Raw genomic sequence first — 19,991 nt, forward strand, 5'->3', positions numbered from 1 at the left:
TAAATAAATAAATAAATAAATAAAAGGACCAGCTTACCGTGTGATGGTTGCCTCATGTGAAGAACTGGCTGAAAGGAGGAAGAGGAGACAGAGTACGCCTCCCTGCTGGCGGCCGTCTTCGCGATCTGTTTCCTGAAGGACTCGGGGAGGCCGCTCTTCAAGAACTCTTTGCGAGCTCTGAACTGCTCGTCGTCCTGAGAGGTTTCAGAGCTGCTGTCGTCAAAGATGGAAATCACCACAGACGCCTTCCGAGTGGTCTTCTCTTGGCCCAGCGAGGCCCCTTTGGAGACTGTGAGGAAGAAAGTACAGCACCATTAGATGAGAGTTCTAGAAAACGCTAAACTGCAAATGATGATTTTTTTAGAGTTACCTGGGACAGTCTTGGTGTCTTTGCCAACAGACGCTTTCCCCAGAACTTCATGTAGGCTGCGTAGAGGCTTCTGGGTTTTACTCTTTTCTGTCTGGTCCTCCTCCAGGCAGATGACAGAATCCTGAAAACCACATAATAATAATAATAATAATAATAATAATAATAAGAAAAAAACAACACTTAACTTTTGTGTTGTATTGTGGTCGTGTCCCATTGTGCCAATGCGGACAAAAACTAAACAGTACAAGATAATACGAGGGTCTGAGAGAAGAACCACAGCTACGCCAAAGATTTGTTGTTAAATTAGTGAATCGCTAAAACTTTATGGGTCCATTTTTGAATGACAAGACAGAGGAAATGTACAACGGCAGTCATTACCAAAGACTAGGGGGGCCTCATGAGACTTTATTAAGGTCGCCCAACAAATTTGTATAATTTCTCCCATAATTTTGTATTCAATATTTATATCTGCAGTACACCTTTGAGCCACACGAGGGAGCCTGAATGTTCCTACTGTTCTGATAATGTATTCATTCTGATTCATCTTCCATCTTTAACATTACCTCGTCTTCACAGTAGCTCTTCTTGGTCTCAGCTCGTGACGAACGCCTCAACGTGTCCTTTTCCTTGACGGCTGTTTTTTTACTCCGCTGGATCACTTTGGCTTTCTCCACCAGCTTCTTGGCCTGCTTCCTTTTTTTGGAGTCATTTGATGTCTGAAAAATAATAAAAGGCATCCATTCATCACCTCGTAATGATGATATTTAAAATGTTCCTTGTCATGTTAGTCCAGCAATTCATTACATTTAGAATTTGTCCAATCTGTAATAAATATATTTACTTTAGCAAAAGAGTTGATGCCACTTTCAGGCTTGGCCGTGGAAACGCTTCTATGGACTCTAGTAAATTTAATCCTGAAAAATAAAACATTAAATTACAACATTAAAAAGAACAATTACACATTAATACATTCATACACACTCAGTTTATTGGGTAGCTAACTGTTGGAGAATGTAGTTTGTGGTGCTGTTGAACTGTATTGCTTTACGTTACTGACAGGTGTTTCTAATATTTTGTCCACCCCATTCATATTAACGAGGGTACGCAAAAGAGAGGAAACAACTCGCTGCATAATGAAATTCAGTCCTCCAAAATGACCATAGTTGAATAAACACCTTTTCAATAACAAATGTAGCATTATAACCTTCATGAATGCAGGACTGTTGTATTAGAGCGCATTAGTTCAGCTTCGTTGTACCCAATAAACTGGCAACTGAATGTATACATGCATCCAAAATGTCCTTCATAGAACGTGTAACTGTATGTGTCACCTGATCGGGGTTTCTTTTGTGTCAGGTGGGCACACCATCTCTGCTACGAAGACTGTGCGTTTGGACTTGCGTATCTTTGGGGTGGACATCTTTGCAGGGCTGTGATTGGGTGAAGCAGCAGCAGCAGCAGCAGCGTCGTCCTTCGACTCGTTGCGTTTCCTGTTTTTTCTGGCGGGGCTCGTTGGGGTGAGCTCAGGCGCTTGCCGGACCACAGCTTCTCTTTTGGACCTCCTCACCGCCGGGACGGAGGGAGTTGAGGTGATCTCTGTTATCTCCTCTCTGTTATCATCAACCTCAACAACTGCGGCCACCGTTTCTTCCACAGCATCAGCTGGTGTGGTGATGGCTTCATCTTCTTCTTTAGCTTTCTTTCTGCCTTTTCTTGCTGGTTTCTTTTTAACTACTTTGTCTTCCTGAGAGGCAGCAGGGACTTGCTCAACAGCGGGTGCAATTACAGCGTCTTCTTCAGCAAATTTGTCCGCATCATCCCCAGCCTGCTTCTGCTTGCTCTGGCTCTTAGCAGGCTTGGTTTTGGAGGCGTCCAGACTGGGCTGTTTGAAGGCCGCCATGAACTGCTTCCTCTGTGCCTCGCTGCACTTGGGCATGGAGTCACTCTCGAGCACAGCCAGCTCTAGATCCTCCTCTTGAAGAACCACGTTGGATCTACGCCTAACAGTCGGAGTCGTAGCAGGAAGTTGGTGTTCGGCCTCCACGCGAGGAGACGACACAGGGCTCATCGCCCCCTTTCTCCTGCTGAAGATGGAAGCTAATCTCCCCCCCGCCATGGCGGCTTCCTGTTTGGGTGAGATTACATGCACTTCAGCCTGGATGGTGACGGTTCGGGGTGAGACGTGAAACGGTGGCTCTGCAGAATCGACATTTTCTTCAGCTTTAGGGACGTCCAACTGGTCAGTGTCCATATCTTCTGCCTCTGTTGTGATTTTACTTTCGCCGTCTCTGCACTGTTCATCTCCCGTGTCCTCTTCACCACCGCCGTGGCTCCGCACAAACTCTTCGAAGGAGATGGTGACTGTGCTGTTGTTTAACCTCGAGGCCTCATCCACATTGACCTCCATACTGACATCACACAAGGAGCTCTCTTTGTCCTTCTCCTCTGGTTCCGAATGCTTTGCCTTCCTTGAATTCCGGTTTTTGACTTGTTTTGCTTTGTCTTTTGACGGTACAATTGGAGACAATTCAATACCGTTTAGTTCCAAAATAAGTTTGTTCCCACATTCGGGACCATCTTCTTCAGCCTGCTCATCGCCGACAGTCTCAGTGGCACAAGCCTCAGCACTAAGCTGGGTAACGAGGGCCGCTGTATCACTGCCAAGAAGACTACAGCTGCCGACTGCTTCAGCTGCCGAGTCTCTGCCATCACGTGGTTTCTCGACAATCAGGCAGCTCGCCTCCTCTGCGAAGCTAAAGGTTTCAGCCTCCACAAGTTTCCTTGCAGCTTTGCTGGCCTTTCTCCTCCGTTTCTGAGATTGCCGTTTCACCGACGCTTCTGGGCCTGTGCGTTTTTCTGCGAGCTCAGACGTCCGACAGTTCTCCTTCAACTGTTCGGGGGAGCCGGTCTTTTCTTTAGAGGACGGCGCCTTCCGGCCAAAGTAGTCGGCGATGTTGTTGGAGCGAGGCGGTGAAAAGGGTTTCTCCACAGGCTTGGGCACGGGAGAGAAATAGTTTGTGATGGTCTTGACAATATGACTGCCTCCATCTTTGCGGGATTTCTTGCAAGGCTGTAAAAAGGAGTCAAAGCACGTAATAAATAAATTAAAACATTTTGCAACCACTACTGAATGCTATATAAAAAGGTCCAAATCAGTGTCACAGACATACCTGGGTGTCAAAGTCCTCAATGACGGATGCCATCGCCACAACACCAGCCATACTTTTAAAGAGACCTACAGCGAAAGGTAAACATTATGTAAATGAAGACATTAAGTATTATTATCCAAATAGCACAGTGGTCTAGGTTACATGCCATGTAAACTTATTATCCCGGAGTTATCAAATAAAGGAAAAAGTTCCATAACAATAGTGTTATGCTCAATTATTCCTTTAGTTTTCAACAACCTTTAAAGCTGTATCACTTAAAATTAAAAACCTCAACACTCCGTATTTGAATATTTACAACAAAAAAGGTACAGCATAGTTTATTATCCATTTATTAGACACTGTTGACACTGTAAACAGCCTATAAAACGGCATTAAAACCATACTAAGCAGGGAGTTAAGAGTTCAGGTGAAGCAAAGTCTGGATAAAAATGTTGATATACAGAATTTCATAAAGGGGTCAGGGAGACCTACATAAACATGTATTATAAACATGGCGCCCTGTAGCACTTACAGTTGTTGTGCAAAATGACAAAAAAAGGTGGAGGAAAACACTCACCTGATAAAAAGTGAAAGTGTAACTTGCTGCTACTTCGTCTTCTTGACTTTTTCCTATTCACTTCCCCGAGTGTGTGGATAAACAACAGACGCAAAGTTCATTGTGTGCGGCGGACATCAGTGTGGAGCCACCAGACATATGGACGTCACTGTAAAACAACAAGCTAGCAGACTTCGGTAGATGCTACTCTCAAAGCAGCTCCGCTCCTCGCGCGTCCAACAGTTGGTCCAAACGTCTCCAACATGTCAGCCACGAACATACTGAACATTAAACTGGAAAAACCTTACGAGGGTATTTTCCAAAATGTTCCGAGTAGGAATTCAAAATTCATGTTTTCTTGACAGTTTGTTGCTCTTTCTAAAAACGCGCCAGACCGGTCGAGAAACGAAGAGCGCCAAATATACGTGACGTTCATCGAGACCGGATTCAGCCAATCACAGGGGAGGAAAATGGCTCCGTCGTCGAACTGACGTAGTTTGCCCAAAACAAAGATGGCGTGTGGTTCTGCATTTGATGGAGAGGAAAAATTGACAGCTACCTCTGCTGGCTGCGCCAAGCCAATTCAACACAGAATAGTCAGTTATTTTACCAGTGATCACAAATATGACATACTTTATCATCATACAGTATATTAACACGTGTTTGTCAAGATACATTTAAATTACAATGGAAGCAATACAACTATATCAGAATCAGAATAATGCGTACAGATACATGGAATTTGACTCCGGTTTTCACAATGCTCTCAACATACATACATGGAATACACAAATAAACAAGAAAAATACAAAAACAAGGACATTAAAGACAAAAGAAAGAATATGAACATAAACAACAATAACAATGGACAATGGATTGGGGATATTAGTGTAGAATGGTGGTAATAGTGCAAATGGAATATATTTAACTGTCCGCAGTATAGGCTGTGATTGTTTTATTGGTAACAGCATAAAATTGCTGCAGTTACAATCATTTTCTTAATTAATCAATTAATCGCTTGGTCTGTTAAATGTCAGAAAATAGCCAAAATTGTCCCCCACTATTTCCTCGTGCTCAAGGTCATGTCTTCAAATGTCTTGTTTTGACCGACAGTCCAAAATCTAAAGATATTCACTTTACGCTGACATAAAACAGATAAAATCATCAAATTGTATTCTCACATTTGAGAAGCTCGAATTCAGGAAATGTTTGGTATTTCTGCCTAAAAAAGGACTTAACCAATTAATCAATTAGAAAAATAGTTCCCAATTACTTTGTTGTTAATCGTCAGGTTGATAAATCGCCAAATCATTTAGTAATTACATGAAATTCTCAGCGGACAACTCATTTCGTTGAACTGCCATATGATTTGTGATACTTTTGAAGTTTTAATACAAACATGTTAGTCCAACTGCTTAACATTTTGAACAGGGTAGATTGACCCTGTGGTCATCAACAACAGTAACATCAGTTAGTGTCTGTATGTGACGAAACTCTGTAGCAACAGTTTTACCAAACCTTGCCCACCAAAGTGACACATTAACCTTGTGAAAAGGTTCGGTATTTGTATAGATCAAATGAAAACTCACCAAAGGTCAGTTTCCCCAAAAAATGAAGAAGAACATCAATAGTTACCAGAGGATGTAATTTTAAGTCTGTGTAATTTTAAGACGTTATTCCTGTTAAAGGAGAGTTTACGAAGATATAATAGTGCCATATATTTTATTGCATAGTTGTGCACTCCAAGCACCACTTTCAAACCTTGTCAACAGACAAAAGTCCAAAGTAACATGTCACGCCCTACATTTTCAACAATGCTTGGTGTTCCTCTCCGGGTGAAACTGAGGGAGGTGTAGTGGTATCATGTGATGTGAGGGATGCTTTTCCTCATAGCTCATATTTCAGACCTAGGTTCCTCTTTACAAACTTTATATGTGGTGCTGCAGAGTGATTTGGCCATAGTATTATTAACAGAGTTACTCAATGGAAGCAAGTAAGTCAACAGCATCAATGCAAAAAATAGTTCCTGGTTCCACCTCTGGTAAGTTGACTCTTTCATAAACCTTGGACAATAATGCGCTTCCGCAACATCTAGTGCAATTGTTTGGGCCGGACACTGTGGTTAAGAATAAAGTGTTTATTTTAGTTTATTTAACAGGGACTACACATTGTTACTATAGGAAGAAGTAATTAAATGAGGTGTTTAGCTGAAGCTAACTTGAAGCTTCTGTCTCTACTCAGGCTTTTGAATTTATGTTAAAACTAATAAATGTGATGTAGGCTATTTCTACTGAACTAAATTCAACTTTACTAAAATGTAATACTTCTTTGTATTAGTGGATATACTGTTGTATTGACATAGTTTTTATTCATATGCTCAGTTTACGTTTATTACGTACACAGTCTAATACATCAGTCTTGCTGTAAATTTGACCTTCATGCCTTTACAGAAAACACACGCCTAGTGATTGAATTACCTCGGCAATCAATCAATCCCTTGATTCTGATTCTGACATAGTGTTATATAAAGGACATATAAAGACTACTGTGTCTCTCTTACAGGACAAAGTCCCCACTCTCCAGAGTTGAGGATTGTGTTGGTAGGTGGAAGAGAATTAACCGGGAGCCCCAGTAATAAGAGTGCAGCTGGCAACATCATTCTGGGTAAAAGTGTTTTTGAGACCCACAGAAGAACTGCCCAGAGTGTTGTGAGGCAGCAGCAGGTACATGGCAGACACGTCACTGTGGTCGATACTCCAGGCTGGTGGTGGCACTACCCACGAGACAACACGCCACAGCTAGATCAGATAGAAATAAAGAACAGTGTCCACATGTGTCCACCGGGGCCCCACGCCTTTCTTCTCGTCATTCCAGCCGGTTCTATGTTTCTTGAGATCTTTACATGATCGCTGGAGGAGCACATGCATCTTTTCAACAAAGGAGTGTTTGATCACACCATTGTGCTGTTTACTGCAGAGGGTCCGCTGAGTGGCAAAGAATTGGAATACGAAATCAGTCAGTGGCCAGCACTTCAGATGATCCTTAAACAATGTGGAAACCGAAAACATGTTCTCAAAATCAACGACAAGCAGGATAGCACTCAAGTCCAAATGCTTTTTAAGAAAATAGAAGCAATGGTTTCTTGAAAGGCCGGTGGTCACTATTCTATTGATAGTGCTGATGGAAAAGCTGTGAGAGAGAAAATAGAAGCAATGGTTGATCGAGCATCTCAGAGGTTTGCCAAAGTGCAGACAAAGAGAAGGAAACTCAAAGCCCTGATTGAAGGTGAGTCTAATCAACAAACAATACATTTGATTTATTGTGCCATGCATAAAGCACCATTGATTCATATTTTAACCTGTATTCTTTTGCAGATACTGAAATCAATATTTGAGTTTTAAAAACATGATAATGATATATCAGCCAAAAGTTGTTTTATATATATATAAACACATACAAAAGAAAACAACAAAAACAACTTGTTGGTTAACCTGAAAAATACCACCAGGACACACAAAATTACAAGCCTGACCATTGTTTGGTTCCCCTTTCTATATAGATGGCAAGACCCCCCCAAAACATTTAAGAATAGTGATGGTCGGAGCACAGTGGTCAGCCAAGAGCTCAGCGGGCAACAACATTCTGAGAAAAGATGCTTTTGCTGTTGATCACACAACAGAGTTCTGTGAGATAAGCCACAGCATGGTGGCAGACAGGCAGCTCACAGTGGTCGATTCTCCCGGCTGGTATTACAACAGCACCCTTCAGGACATCTGTGAGATGGATAAAATTGAAATAGAGAACAGCATGCATCTCTGCCCTCCCGGACCCCACGCAGTGCTCCCCGTGGTCGGCCTGGCATCCGCGTTCAACGCATCGTACCGGAGAGCAGTCCAGGAGCACATGAGTCTGTTCAAAGACGAAGTGTGGAAGCACACCATTGTGCTGTTCACTAGAGGGGACTGGCTGGGAGTGAAGACCGTGGAAGAGCGTATCGAGAGCGAGGAAGGTCTGCAGTGGCTCGTGGAAAAGTGCGGGAACATGTACCATGTCCTGGACAACACGAAGCGCAGCGATGAGACGCAGGTGACGGAGCTCCTCGAGAAGATTGAAGAGATGTGGGCAGGAAACAAAGACCCTCATTATGAAGTGGACCTGGGCCGTACGGAGCAGATGGAGGCAAGGAAAGAGGCGGGACACAAGACGGCCAAAAGGATTCGGCAAACCAGCCAAAGACAAGAAAGAATACTAAGAGAGTTGTTTAGAGGTAATCAAACAATTATCATATCATTTTTGATTAATTCAATCACTGTTACTGATGGAAAACATTTTTCCAGGGGAGAAGCAGCCAATCATTGACATGAGGGTTGTAATTGTTGGCTGAAAAAGACTCGGGGAAGAGTATGGTAGGAAACAGGATCCTTTTTGAAGAGCTATTTGACTCAACTTGGCTGAAGAAGGTAACCAAGCATACTGCCTAAACTGAAATATTCTCGGAGCAGGGCCAGGGAGGATAACATTGAATTTGTCATGCCTATTGTGGTTATATTTTATTGTTTTCCCATTTAGGAATTCCAAGATCAGCAAGAAACCACGACGTGTGTGAAACATGAAAGAAATAGGTCTGGAATAAACGTCTCAGTCGTTGAGGCTCCAGGCTGGTTAACAGATTCGACGATACGCGACTGGCTCAAGGGTGAAGTTCTGCGCAGCGTCTCCATGTGTGCTCCGGGCCCCCACGTTTTTCTCTTAGCGGTTCCCATTTCCAAAGCCTTTACAGAGAATTCCTACCAAGCAGTTGTCGAGGTCTTGATGCCATTCGGTGAGAGAGTCTGGAGACACTGCATGGTGATGTTCACCTGGGCAGACTGGCTCAATCACAGGTCCGTTGGGGAGCACATCGCCGCACAAGGCAAAGCCCTCCAGCGGCTTGTGGAAAAGTGTGGGTACAGATACCAAGCTGTCAGCGGCAGTAGTTTTGGAGATGGTTTTCCAATCATGGAGGTGTACCACAAAATGACTGTCATGATAACATGAAACAAGGGCTGCTACTTCGCCGCTGAAGGCAAAAAGGGGGAAAAGAAGAAACCAACTCTGACCTGGCAGGAGTGGGACAGCAGGGAGCAGGAGCTGATAGACCGGATGTTGAAAGCCGTGGCACAAGAACCCGAGGAACCACCGCTACGATCTGTAAAGATGACAGCTAGCTTCGACGGAGCCTTCATTCCAAGCAGTGAGTCTGATATTACTCCATCAGGGTTTTTCTTTCTATAGCAATTCAAAATGGTAAATATGTGCACTGCTGTTGTGAATCACACCATTCAACTTCTGTTTTCACTGAGCGGAGATGTTCCCTCAGAAGTTGGGAGCACATTTTGGAGACCAAGAGCACGTGCCAAGGTGTCCGAATGGCTGAGCAGTGGAGTCGAGAACTCGGATGTCACCTCTGGGGTTGGCAGCATGACTGCCTCGGCCAGTTATGTGGGGAAGTTGGATGAAAGCCTTCTGATAGACAACATCCAACATCCACCAATGACTACGTTTTTCCCAGAAAAAGACAAAATGACGTTAGACACTCTCCATGGCAGGGTAGGAACCCAACGCAGGCACTCTTTTTAAGCTGACTATGCAGCAATCACAAGCAGGCTATAAACTGAGGTACAGACAGTGATAGGCTACACACAATAGGAAAGCACTGTTTACCAAACACTGTTGGACAATGTCAAGAAAATGGATCAATATCCAGTGATATTAGTTTCTGATGTCTGGACAGCTAATTGTATGATCTTTAAATGTATGGTTTATGTTATGTTCAAGGGAAATAATTGACTGTGATTAACCTATAGCTGTATTAATTAAAGGTTATCATGGTAAATGCAGAATTTATGTCTTTCCTGTTTTCTGTATTATGCAAAACTTTGGGTTGGAACCAATAGAGCAAAGCTTACTGGCTTACTCAAAGACAGATCAACAACATGTGTTTGTTCAGGTTTATAATTTAAAAGCAGTAAAAAAAAAAAAAGGTTAAACAAGAAATAAAATCATGGAAAAAGCTAAGGAATACTTTAATTGTATAGTGGATATGAAAAATAATACAGAAATGACATGTCTTCTTCAATAAATATCTAATACAAATCAAGATTCATGTGGTTATTTTACCAGTTATGGAGTTATGTAAAGAGGTATGATGGGGTGAATGACTTACTTATTTTATTTTTTTAACTTTTTTACTTACCTTTCACAAATGTAATTGGATCAAAAAATGGATGATCGATCGGTCATTTTTGTCATTTAGGTTCCTCCGAACTTTTCAGAAGGGTCGTGTTGCTGCTACACAAAACATCACCTGTTTGAAAGCAAATATTGTTAAAAAAAAGAATTGTCTTGTGTGTAAAAAACTGTAAACAACACATAATTAAAGCAAACACGAATTATTTTGTGTCATTCCCCAGTGACTTGTGTGTTATAAGTGTTATTTTAAAATGATAGCATAGATTTGAACAAAAACAGGAATGCACCTTCCCGGCCGCCGTCGCTGCTGTGATGTTTTCCTTGACCCGTTAGATTCATGACTTTCCTTCCCGCTGCTGCAGCTGCTCCCGGTCTTGTGCCCTCTCTCCCTCGCCTGTCCGCTCGCCAACATGTCGGAGTATAATGCGGTACCGCCACTCGGATCCGGGGACCCTCTGGGCGAACAAGCGGCTCTTGGGAACGGAGCAGGTGGCATCAAAAAAGACGCGTTTGCGGACGCGGTGCAGAGGGCCCGGCAGGTGAGGAGATGTGACCGGAAAGAGAGTGTTTGGTTGTGGAGGCAGGGCGAGCTAACTAGTTAGCTTGAGGGCTAGCATCGTTGACACGGCTTGACACATAACACAAGGATGCATGTTATTATTATATTATATTCATGTTGGTCATAATAGCACAGTTAAGCTCGTTGAGTTACGTTATGTTAATGCTTTTTGTACAGTTGCTAAAATACTGTGTACCTTAACAAACCTACACTGAATTCCGGGATGCAGACACAGAGAAATTCGCAAAATGATATTCATTTCATTACCTGTGAAGGTGGTTGATGTAAAACTAATGCAGATAATAGTTCATCAAAGTAGCCAACAACAAAGGCAACAGTGCATCAACGTATAGTAATCCAATGTAAAAGCTAACGTGACTGTATACAGTCTTAGATTATATCTGTATAATAATAATAATAATAATAACAGATGGATAGAATAGCAAAAAAAGTCACAAAAACAAAATCAGATAGTTAAGAAATAAATAGAATTTTTAAAGCCAAATCATAGACAATAACTAAAATAGACTGATTATACTAAGAAACTGATAATGGAGACTAAAGATAGGGCCATAATATGAACTTTAATATGTACTTAATACACACAGTCCATGCTAAGATGCTCAGTCCAATGTGTAACTTATACACAAGTGTTGTTTTTCTTGGCTCAATTGTCGTGGTGCATTTTACACTTGTGTTCCAGATTGCAGCTAAAATTGGGGGTGACGCTGGCCCCCCCATGAAAAACAACGCTGCATCGGAGGGCTTTGGATTCACTGCACAGAAGCGACAGCTGGAGGACGCAGGTACTGGTGGCCGCGCTGCTCGGTGCGCAGTCTGTCCTTGATCTACCGTGGCTTGGAGTGTGCCTCATTTAACAAAAGCTTCTGCTGAATGAATACATGTTAACCACCATCTTTATTGCACACTTGATGATGGCTGTAGATGCAGAACGTGTTCCACAAGGACACGTCACACATTTACAGTAGTTATCTGTTGTTTCCTCACCTGACAGATGAACCGGAGAGCAAGAAGCTGGCCGGAGAGAGTGACTTGGATTCAGCCAATGCATTGTGTGAGTTCGTCCCGCTATTTTATGCACTGTTTACTCTTTGCTTTGTGTTTTTTGGGCGGCAGTAGCTCAGTCGGTGGGTACTGGCTCGGAAACCGAAATGTCGCTGCAAGTCCCATCACGGGCCAAATATGGGGCATGGACTTTTGTTCGCCTCCTGGGCACTGCGCCCCTGAGCAAGGCACTGGACCCCCCAAACTGCTCCCCAGCGCTGTATAGCAGCTGGCTGCTGCTCCTGATCCTAGGTTGGGTTGCTGTGCTGTGTGACAATAGAAGTTGATTTAACTCACAGTTGACTCTATTTAAAACAGACTTCCAGTTGTTCGGTACTCTTGTTCCAGTAGTTTGCCCCTTTACCCTTGTCTCCTCTGTGTGTGTCTCACAGTCAGTCAGTAATCCAAAACCTCTCCCTTTGCTCTGTTGTCTCCCTTTCTCTCTTTTCTGGTGTCCCTTCTCAGCTATTGGTGAACAGCTAGCTGCTCTTGCACAACAAAGGTGAGATCTCTTAGCTTTCAGTTTGATTGTGTATTATGTAGAAGTATTGGGCCTTTGTATCATGGCAGTGGATATAAACAAGATTGTGGCTAAAAATATGACTAGAAAGTCTCCTATTGCCTGATTTGTTGCCTCTTTTTCCTTCCTTGTCATCCTCGCTTGCTGATGGTGTCAGGCCCGCCTCCAGCACGGAGGAGTACAGTATACCGGACAGCATGGTGGGACTGAGTGAGTGCAGACCAACTCTGTTTTTTACACATATTGATGCCACTCAGTTTCTGCAATATAAGACACAAACAGATCCCCTATTGATAAAGTTCTCTCTCTTTGAACCCAGTTATCGGCCGTGGAGGTGAACAGATCAACAAGATTCAACAGGAGTCAGCTTGCAAGGTTCAGATCGCACCAGGTACCGTCTTAAGTGAGGCTAAACACTTATCCACAGCTTTACATCTCTTTTTTATAGTTTACAATTCAGTATTTTCCTTTTAGATGTTGAACTAAAATGTATGTACTCCATGTGTGTGTGTGTGTCCAGACAGCGGAGGCCTTCCAGAGAGGTGCGTCTCTCTCACGGGATCCCAGGAATCCATACAGTAAGTATCAGACTTAATGGAAATAGGCTCATTATTACTCATGATTCAGTGGGTTTCCCTCTGTACTCATTTAAACGGGTTACCTATAATGACACTTGCCATCATATCAGCTTAATAACATAATGTAGTAGAATGAATGTGGGGTAACTGGTAAGCTCTGCCCTGGCCAGGAATGCCAAGAGACTGCTGGATGAGATCGTGTCACGGGGGAGGGGCACCCCCCCTTCTTCGTATCACGAGTCCACCAACGGGCAGAACGGCACGGTGCATGAGATGATGATCCCAGCTGGCAAGGCCGGCCTCGTGATTGGCAAAGGAGGAGAGACTATCAAGCAGCTGCAGGTACAGTGCATGGCTGTTACTTTTACATTTAGAAACTGTGGCCATCTTGGCAATTTTGCGATATATGAAAAACTGGAGCCAGGAAAATATAGATTTTTATACTCCCGTGAAGATGCACACGATCATAATTTTTCATGTATGTGATGTTCCAGGAGCGTGCAGGGGTAAAGATGATCCTGATCCAGGATGCCTCTCAGGGACCCAACGTCGACAAGCCCCTGCGCATTATTGGAGATCCTTACAAAGTCCAGGTACATTCACGAAGTCATCTCGTCAACATGAATGCGTGGTGCTGCGTTGCCGTGTATTGTAATTGTCATGTTTTCCTGTTCAGCAAGCCCAGGAGATGGTGCAGGAGATTCTGAGGGAGAGAGACCACGGTGGCTTTAGTGAAAGAAATGACTTTGGCTCCCGAATGGGAGGAGGCATGGATGTGAGTTAGTGTGTGTGTGTGGGGGGGGGGGGGGGGGGGGAGAAAGTGGGATAAGTTGTCTTTGAACCAAATCCAAGATTTGAAAACGTTTCCCGCTCAGATCCCTGTACCAAGACACTCGGTCGGTGTGGTCATCGGGCGCAACGGAGAGATGATCAAGAAAATCCAGAATGATGCTGGAGTCAGGATACAGTTCAAACAAGGTGATGACTCTCATGATCATGATAAGTGCAAATGAAAGACACCAGAGCAATAACCTTTGTGTGCCTTCTTCACATGAGTTTGTTTGTGCAGAGAAGGTGTCATCTTGCTCTCTTTCTTTGCCTCTCTATTGATTCAAGGTGCATTATTGAAAAAGATGTCTGAGTGCTGGGTGTGCCTGCGAACCTCTACTGTTACAAAGGATTGTGTGAGGTCTTGAGTTTGGGTGTTGATTCTCAGAACTACAAGGGCCCCTGTGATTACGGATATCAAAGATACAGCTTAATGAGGATTTCAATCTTTCTTCCAGATGACGGGACTGGTCCAGAAAAAATCGCCCACATCAGTGGTCCCCCTGACCGCTGTGAGCACGCTGCCCAGATCATCAACGAACTGATGCAGAGCATCAGGGTCAGGGAGGAGGGACAAGGGGTATGGATCACTCTCTCTCACAATGTCTAAAACGTGCTTTTGTTCACCCGTAAACTACTATACATACACACACACACACACACACACACACACACACACTAAAATGCAGTAAATGATGTTCTAATACAGAGGCTTTCTCTCTCCATCCACAGGGTACCCCAGGTCCTCCAGGCATGCCTGCAGGCAACAGGGGCCGAGGTGGGGGACAAGGCAGTTGGGGGCCCCCCGGAGGGGAATTGACCTTCTCTATTCCCGCCCACAAGTGTGGCCTCGTGATTGGCCGGGGGGGAGAGAACGTCAAGTCCATCAACCAGCAGACTGGGGCCTTTGTGGAAATCTCTCGACAGCCGCCCCCCAACGGAGACCCCAACTTCAAGCTTTTCATCATCCGGGGCTCACCGCAGCAGATCGACCACGCTAAGCAGCTCATCGAGGAGAAGATCGAGGCATTTACCGCTCTTATTTGTTTAGTTACATGCAGTAAAACCTTTCTTGGGTCTTCTTCATTTGATGTGTGATCTTGTCATCTGCCACAGGGACCTTTGTGTCATGTCGGCCCCGGGCCAGGTGGACCGGGTCCTGCTGGTCCAATGGGTCCCTACAATCCCAACCCATACAACCCCAGACCGCCTGGGGCACCCGGACCACCGCAGTTAGTAGCTACAAGCAATGTGCAGTAAAGCTTTACAGTGGCACGTAAGGAGGTTGATGATCCTGAGAGATTATTAATGATGAACCATTTCTTTTCTCCTCAGCGGTGGTCCTCCGGGTCCTCAGCACTACACCTCTCAAGGCTGGAGCAACACCTTCCAGCAGTGGCAGCCCCATGACCCCAGTGAGTCACCGTTTGACTTTTCAGGGTTCAATGTTTTATTTCTGCTCATTTTAGCATGTTTGGTCAAAAGCGGTTCAACCCTGCTTTCATTCCAGGCTAGAGGTTTTAGTGTATAGCCCTCCCAGTCATTTCAGATGAGTAATGGCGTTCATTCTTCTAAGTCTGGGATGGTCAACAAGGAGTACTGATGGAACTGTTGTTATGAGATGCAGAAGTCTTGACCTTAAGCTGCTCTGGCTAACCCTGTCTCTGTTTCCCCCCTGGTCTCCAAGCCCGGTCTCCAGGCCAGTAGCAGGGGCTCACCCTCACCCTATGAGGACCTCACACCCTCCACCCTGCGTCTTTTCTAGGCAAGGCAGCAGCCAATGACCCCAACGCAGCCTGGGCGGCCTACTACGCTCAGTGCTACCAGCAGCCGTCGGGGACTGTGCCGGCCCAGTACCCCGCTGACCCAGCTGGAAGTGCCCAAACTTCAGGGGACCAGACCCAGCCTGCTCAGGCGCCGGGGGGCCAGCCAGACTACACCAAGGCCTGGGAGGAGTACTACAAGAAGATGGGTGAGGCTGCACAGGAACCCCACCTGTAGCTTTATCTTCAAACGATTGCTTTTGTACCAGTGCTGAAATGATTTGGTGGTTTAAACATTCAAACATGCTCAGTTCAAAGGGAACTGTGTAGGGAAGAACTGAATGACGGCTCTTCACTATGCTGCAAGATTACCCATCAATCATTGCACCTCACTGCATACTCGAAACCTGATTTAGAACGAGGAATGTAGTGCGGATTTGGGACGCACAGAATGTTTAGTTCCCGAGGTATTACTGGTCTTGAAGTCTAAATGAATGTGGTCGTGAGCTGGCTCATGTCTCTCTTGTCCGTCACCTCTAGCCCAGGCAGGAGGCTCTGTCCCTGGCTCGGCAGCTGCAGCCCCGGGGGCAGCGGGGGGAGCGGCGTCCACACCGGGGGGCCAGCAGGACTACAGCGCAGCCTGGGCCGAGTACTACAGGCAGCAGGCTGCGTACTACGGACCGACGGGACAGGCCTCTGGCCAGCAGTCCGCCCCCCAGCAAGGACAGGTCGGTACAGAGGCTACAGCCAGGTTTTCATCCGACACACAGCTTCCCATGAATACATTTTGAGAGTTTATAATGAGAAGTTTTAAAACAAACGACGTGCCTCCTTTCAACCGTTTGTACTTTAGACGCAGTGAGAGCTCATGGCAGTAAGACGTGGGAGAGACGGGACGAGGAAGACCACCTGGAACCTGAGGCCAGGATCTCGTGTGTTTTAAATTTTCTTGTGAGGGGAAATTAAAAACCGTCCTCACCACCAAACACCACCGGGATACTTTTTAACAGAAATAAGAACTGAACAAAACATTCTAGTGCTTTGCTGCTGAGGGGAGGGAGACAGGTACACAGCTCCTCAGCGCTTCCGCATACATTTATATATGAACACGGAAGCCTTGAAACGTGTACTTTATTACAGAGGGGTTGCCAATAAAGCTGTCTCATCTTCCTTTTAATAACTTCTTAAGACCCATTTTTATAGCACTTCATACCCCTGTGTTATATTTACTGAATTGCACATAGCTATTAGGACTATAATCATATTGTGTAGAAATCCTTTTTACAGCGTATTTGATTTGCTCAATGTCCTGACTTTTAATTTCCCCTCAGCTGAGGCTCGCATGGTACTTCATCTTGTGTACAACTGGATTCTTTTGCTTGTGATGAATGCGTTCACTCGCAGTATTTTGTACGAGCCTGTTCGACGATACGTACAAATGAATTCCACAGTGTTGATTCGTGCATGTGGGCTGACGACTAACTGCTGAAAGCTGCTCGAAGGTAGACGACAAAAAAAACACTGAAAAGTAATAATAATAAAGAGCAAGAACGGCTTCTTCTGATGGTGACGTGCCAGTTATGTGAAAATGTGTTAATTTGGGAGGAGAGTCCTCTTAAGGTGGCAGGAGTTCTGGGCCTTACACCAGGTTCAGCATCTTTGTTTCGGCCTTGGATTAAAAATGGCTTCCCTTTAACCGCCCTGCCATAAACACCCACCAGTGTGATGATCACGACGTAAAACATGTTTGGTATCTTTGGTTTTATGGATGCCAACAAGAATGCGTTGATGGTTTTTTCCCTTCCCCACAGTTATGGTGTGCAACAGAAAGAAATGTAGTCTTCCAGTGTGTCTCACTTTAAGATATATTGTATATGTACATATATATATTCAGCAATATAAAGGCTGTTGGTTTTGACTTCCAGAGATGTATCAGGTATGAATCTTGTATTTTGAACAGCAGCTGTGAGCCTGCCTTTGGCAGCAGTGTTGATATTGTTAATAGACGACCACCAGCAGCGATACTGAATTAAATTGAGGCAAATGTTGATTACTGTAAAATGTGTCGAACATTTTGTCTTTCGTGTTCAAAACTCTGTGCAGACGGAACTAAAGCACAGTTACAACAAATCACCACTACATGTCACTATTAGTCTTCAGATGAATCAGTCCTGCGAAGATGAAACACAGATATTGACGAAAATATTTTCTTCTGAAAGGATTATGGCGGCCCAACGCCTTTAGTCATTCCAGCCGTCTGTATGTGCATTAGACATTCAAACCCAAACAAGCTACTGAACCCATGGCATGTAAAACATACTGTACTGTGGTTTTACACATCTTTACCTGTATTTCTGTCATTTCAGTTTTCACACACTTGAAATTGGCAACACATTTAATTTGTAATAGTCTCCTGCACACGTGAGCTGATTTGTAATTTCACAACACAGACTGAGAATAATTGTTTCCATTCTCGTGTCCCACTGCAGCAGAAGTGATAAGTGAGTTTGTGAACCAGGAAGTCGGTCCGTTAATCAAACACAAAGTTTAAGAATGCGGCTGCACGTCAGACCTCAACCCTGTCTATCTACTAGCCGCAAAGATTGTCTGACTGTATTCACAGATCGAAACAAACAGCTTTGCTGAACTTGGAAGAAAATATATATGCAGTGCAATTTTAAAAATTCTTTAATTTATATCTTTAAAATTAAAAACATCTGAATTTCATTCTACCACCTCCAAAGGCACAGTCATACTTATAGCAGACCAAATTCATTAAAACACTGCCACTGAACATCTTTTTTTTTTTTTCTCAATTAGTTTTGTACATGAGAAACAATGCACAATAAAAATGACTCATTTCTTTTTTTCTTTTTTTTTACCGGGTAAACAATGGCCATTCTATATGCTGCAGATCATTTAAAGACAGGAGTGATATGTACTCTGCTGTGGTAGCATTGGACTTGATGTGCTGGTTTGAAACAGGCAATGCTTGTTGACAACAGTGCAGCTCTTTAAAGACGTATTGGAAAAATCCCCCCCAAAAAAATGACATGTTTACGACAACCGATCTCGACGAACAGTGTTTAAGAATATGAATGTCTGAAGCAAAAACACAAAGCCGTTGGCAGGAGGGCGGAAACACGAGTAAGATGAGTGTCGGTGGAGGACTGTGCAGAAAGAACCGTCTCACCACACGGAGCGGCCCCACATGTTCGCACGAAATCTGACACCTGCGCTCCATTAAAAGTCACACCTAAGACTTCAGAGAAAAGAATCGTTTCAGATAACTGTCAAGAGTTTTAAAAGACAATATTCAATATGTGCAAAGAGGCAGGGCCTTGGCCTGTTTGTGGAGAAAGTCATCAGATATGATATAGGATTGATAACCGGACGTACAATCACAAAGCAATTATGCACACAGAGCTTTGCTTACAATGTGTGACGACACAGCACCGAACACTGCACAAGAGGTTCACTTAGTGACAAGAAAATTCAAAATAGTGGATAAATATACAGTAGAATATAAGTACATCACTGTTCTTACTCAGGCACAGTCCTCCTTAAAACATAGAGCATTTAAAAACAATGGATTGTGGGATAAAAGCACACAGGTTTGGCACACGTTGAAAAGTATATTGAAATAAGGCAGGAAAAATTATACATTAAAGGAAAATGAGGCCACAGAGGAACTTATTGGATGGACAGGAGTGAAGCACTTTGAACCAACAAAATAAATGACACATACAGTACCTCTCTCGTGGAACCAGATGTTCAGTTAAAGAGAGAGGTTTTTGCAGCAACTAATGGGAGCCCCAGTTCCACAGCTTCTTCTTTTACAAGTGTGTGTGTGTGTAGCAGCTGTGACAGGCACTCCAAGAACACAAGGACGGTTTCTCTACAGGCAAACCAAATCAAACTGGAAATCTACACACGTCTCCCAAAATCAAAACCTGAATGCCTCAGAAGATATCTACAGAGGAAAACAGTCAACGCTTGGCATGACTCACACACGCTCACACACGCTCACACACACGCACGCACACGCACACACACACACACACACACATCATCATCATGGAAAAGCATGTTCAGTCAGCCTCCAGGAGTAGAAGCAGAGCGCAAACAAAAAAACACACACACTCTCACACACACACAAAGAAGGCGAACCCACCCAAAAATCCAACCCTCCTGCTGTCACTCACAAATGTCTCTTCCCTTCTGAACAACACAGCTTCCCACATTCAACGAATTAGTAACAACTAAATTCAGCCGTTTACTGTCGAAGGTCAACTTTGCACCCTCCTCCTGTGGAAGCTACCTTTACACACACACACACACACACACACACACACACACACACACACACACA

General features: G+C 44.1%; 3 protein-coding genes and 1 pseudogene across 7 annotated transcripts in view; 2 read left to right on the forward strand and 2 right to left on the reverse strand.

Moving 5' to 3' along the window:
* Positions 1-4,729, reverse strand: part of LOC116397016 (ATPase family AAA domain-containing protein 5-like) — a 10,397-nt gene extending 5,668 nt beyond the window's left edge. Inside the window, exons 1-7 of the mRNA XM_031872108.1 lie at positions 4,097-4,729; positions 3,541-3,605; positions 1,702-3,440; positions 1,212-1,284; positions 934-1,086; positions 371-491; positions 38-289 (exon numbers count right to left, since the gene is read on the reverse strand). Of these exons, the coding sequence (XP_031727968.1) occupies positions 38-289; positions 371-491; positions 934-1,086; positions 1,212-1,284; positions 1,702-3,440; positions 3,541-3,591 (2,389 nt within the window). The 5' untranslated portion in view covers positions 3,592-3,605; positions 4,097-4,729. The remainder of the gene's footprint in view (positions 1-37; positions 290-370; positions 492-933; positions 1,087-1,211; positions 1,285-1,701; positions 3,441-3,540; positions 3,606-4,096) is intronic.
* A 1,329-nt stretch (positions 4,730-6,058) lies between these two features.
* Positions 6,059-10,183, forward strand: LOC116397017 (GTPase IMAP family member 8-like; annotated as a pseudogene).
* A 428-nt stretch (positions 10,184-10,611) lies between these two features.
* On the forward strand, positions 10,612-17,680 carry LOC116397049 (far upstream element-binding protein 2-like). Of its 2 annotated transcripts, none has more exons than XM_031872179.1 (18): positions 10,612-10,845; positions 11,569-11,671; positions 11,881-11,940; positions 12,396-12,432; positions 12,608-12,660; positions 12,770-12,853; positions 12,971-13,028; positions 13,199-13,370; positions 13,523-13,621; positions 13,705-13,803; positions 13,904-14,006; positions 14,315-14,436; positions 14,589-14,882; positions 14,973-15,088; positions 15,192-15,271; positions 15,622-15,828; positions 16,160-16,347; positions 16,473-17,680. In XM_031872179.1, exons 1-18 carry the CDS (start codon positions 10,717-10,719, stop codon positions 16,479-16,481), a joined length of 2,013 nt encoding a protein of 670 aa, XP_031728039.1. In that variant the 5' UTR covers positions 10,612-10,716; the 3' UTR covers positions 16,482-17,680. The 2 variants fall into 2 exon arrangements, with proteins under 2 accessions (XP_031728039.1, XP_031728040.1); XM_031872180.1 differs by having other exon boundaries at positions 10,717-10,845; positions 12,770-12,841.
* Positions 14,519-19,991, reverse strand: part of rfx1a (regulatory factor X, 1a (influences HLA class II expression)) — a 15,846-nt gene continuing 10,373 nt past the window's right edge. For all 4 annotated transcript variants that reach the window (XM_031872175.1, XM_031872177.1, XM_031872176.1 and 1 more), the window contains one exon: positions 14,519-14,534. The gene's annotated coding sequence lies outside the window, so the exon portion shown is untranslated. The remainder of the gene's footprint in view (positions 14,535-19,991) is intronic.

The sequence above is a fragment of the Anarrhichthys ocellatus genome, unplaced genomic scaffold, assembly GCF_004355925.1.
Source record: "Anarrhichthys ocellatus isolate YVR2014 unplaced genomic scaffold, GSC_Weel_1.0 scaffold62, whole genome shotgun sequence".
Taxonomy (NCBI): domain Eukaryota; kingdom Metazoa; phylum Chordata; class Actinopteri; order Perciformes; family Anarhichadidae; genus Anarrhichthys; species Anarrhichthys ocellatus.

What these genes read in the sequence shown, in the direction of transcription:
- LOC116397049 (XM_031872179.1), top strand. Translation starts at nt 10,717, where the DNA reads ATGTCGGAGTATAATGCGGTACCGCCACTCGGATCCGGGGACCCTCTG. An exon ending in AGACTATCAAGCAGCTGCAG is followed by an intron (nt 13,371 to 13,522) that starts GTACAGTGCATG and finishes GTGATGTTCCAG; the next exon opens with GAGCGTGCAGGGGTAAAGAT. An exon ending in GTGGCAGCCCCATGACCCCA is followed by an intron (nt 15,272 to 15,621) that starts GTGAGTCACCGT and finishes CGTCTTTTCTAG; the next exon opens with GCAAGGCAGCAGCCAATGAC.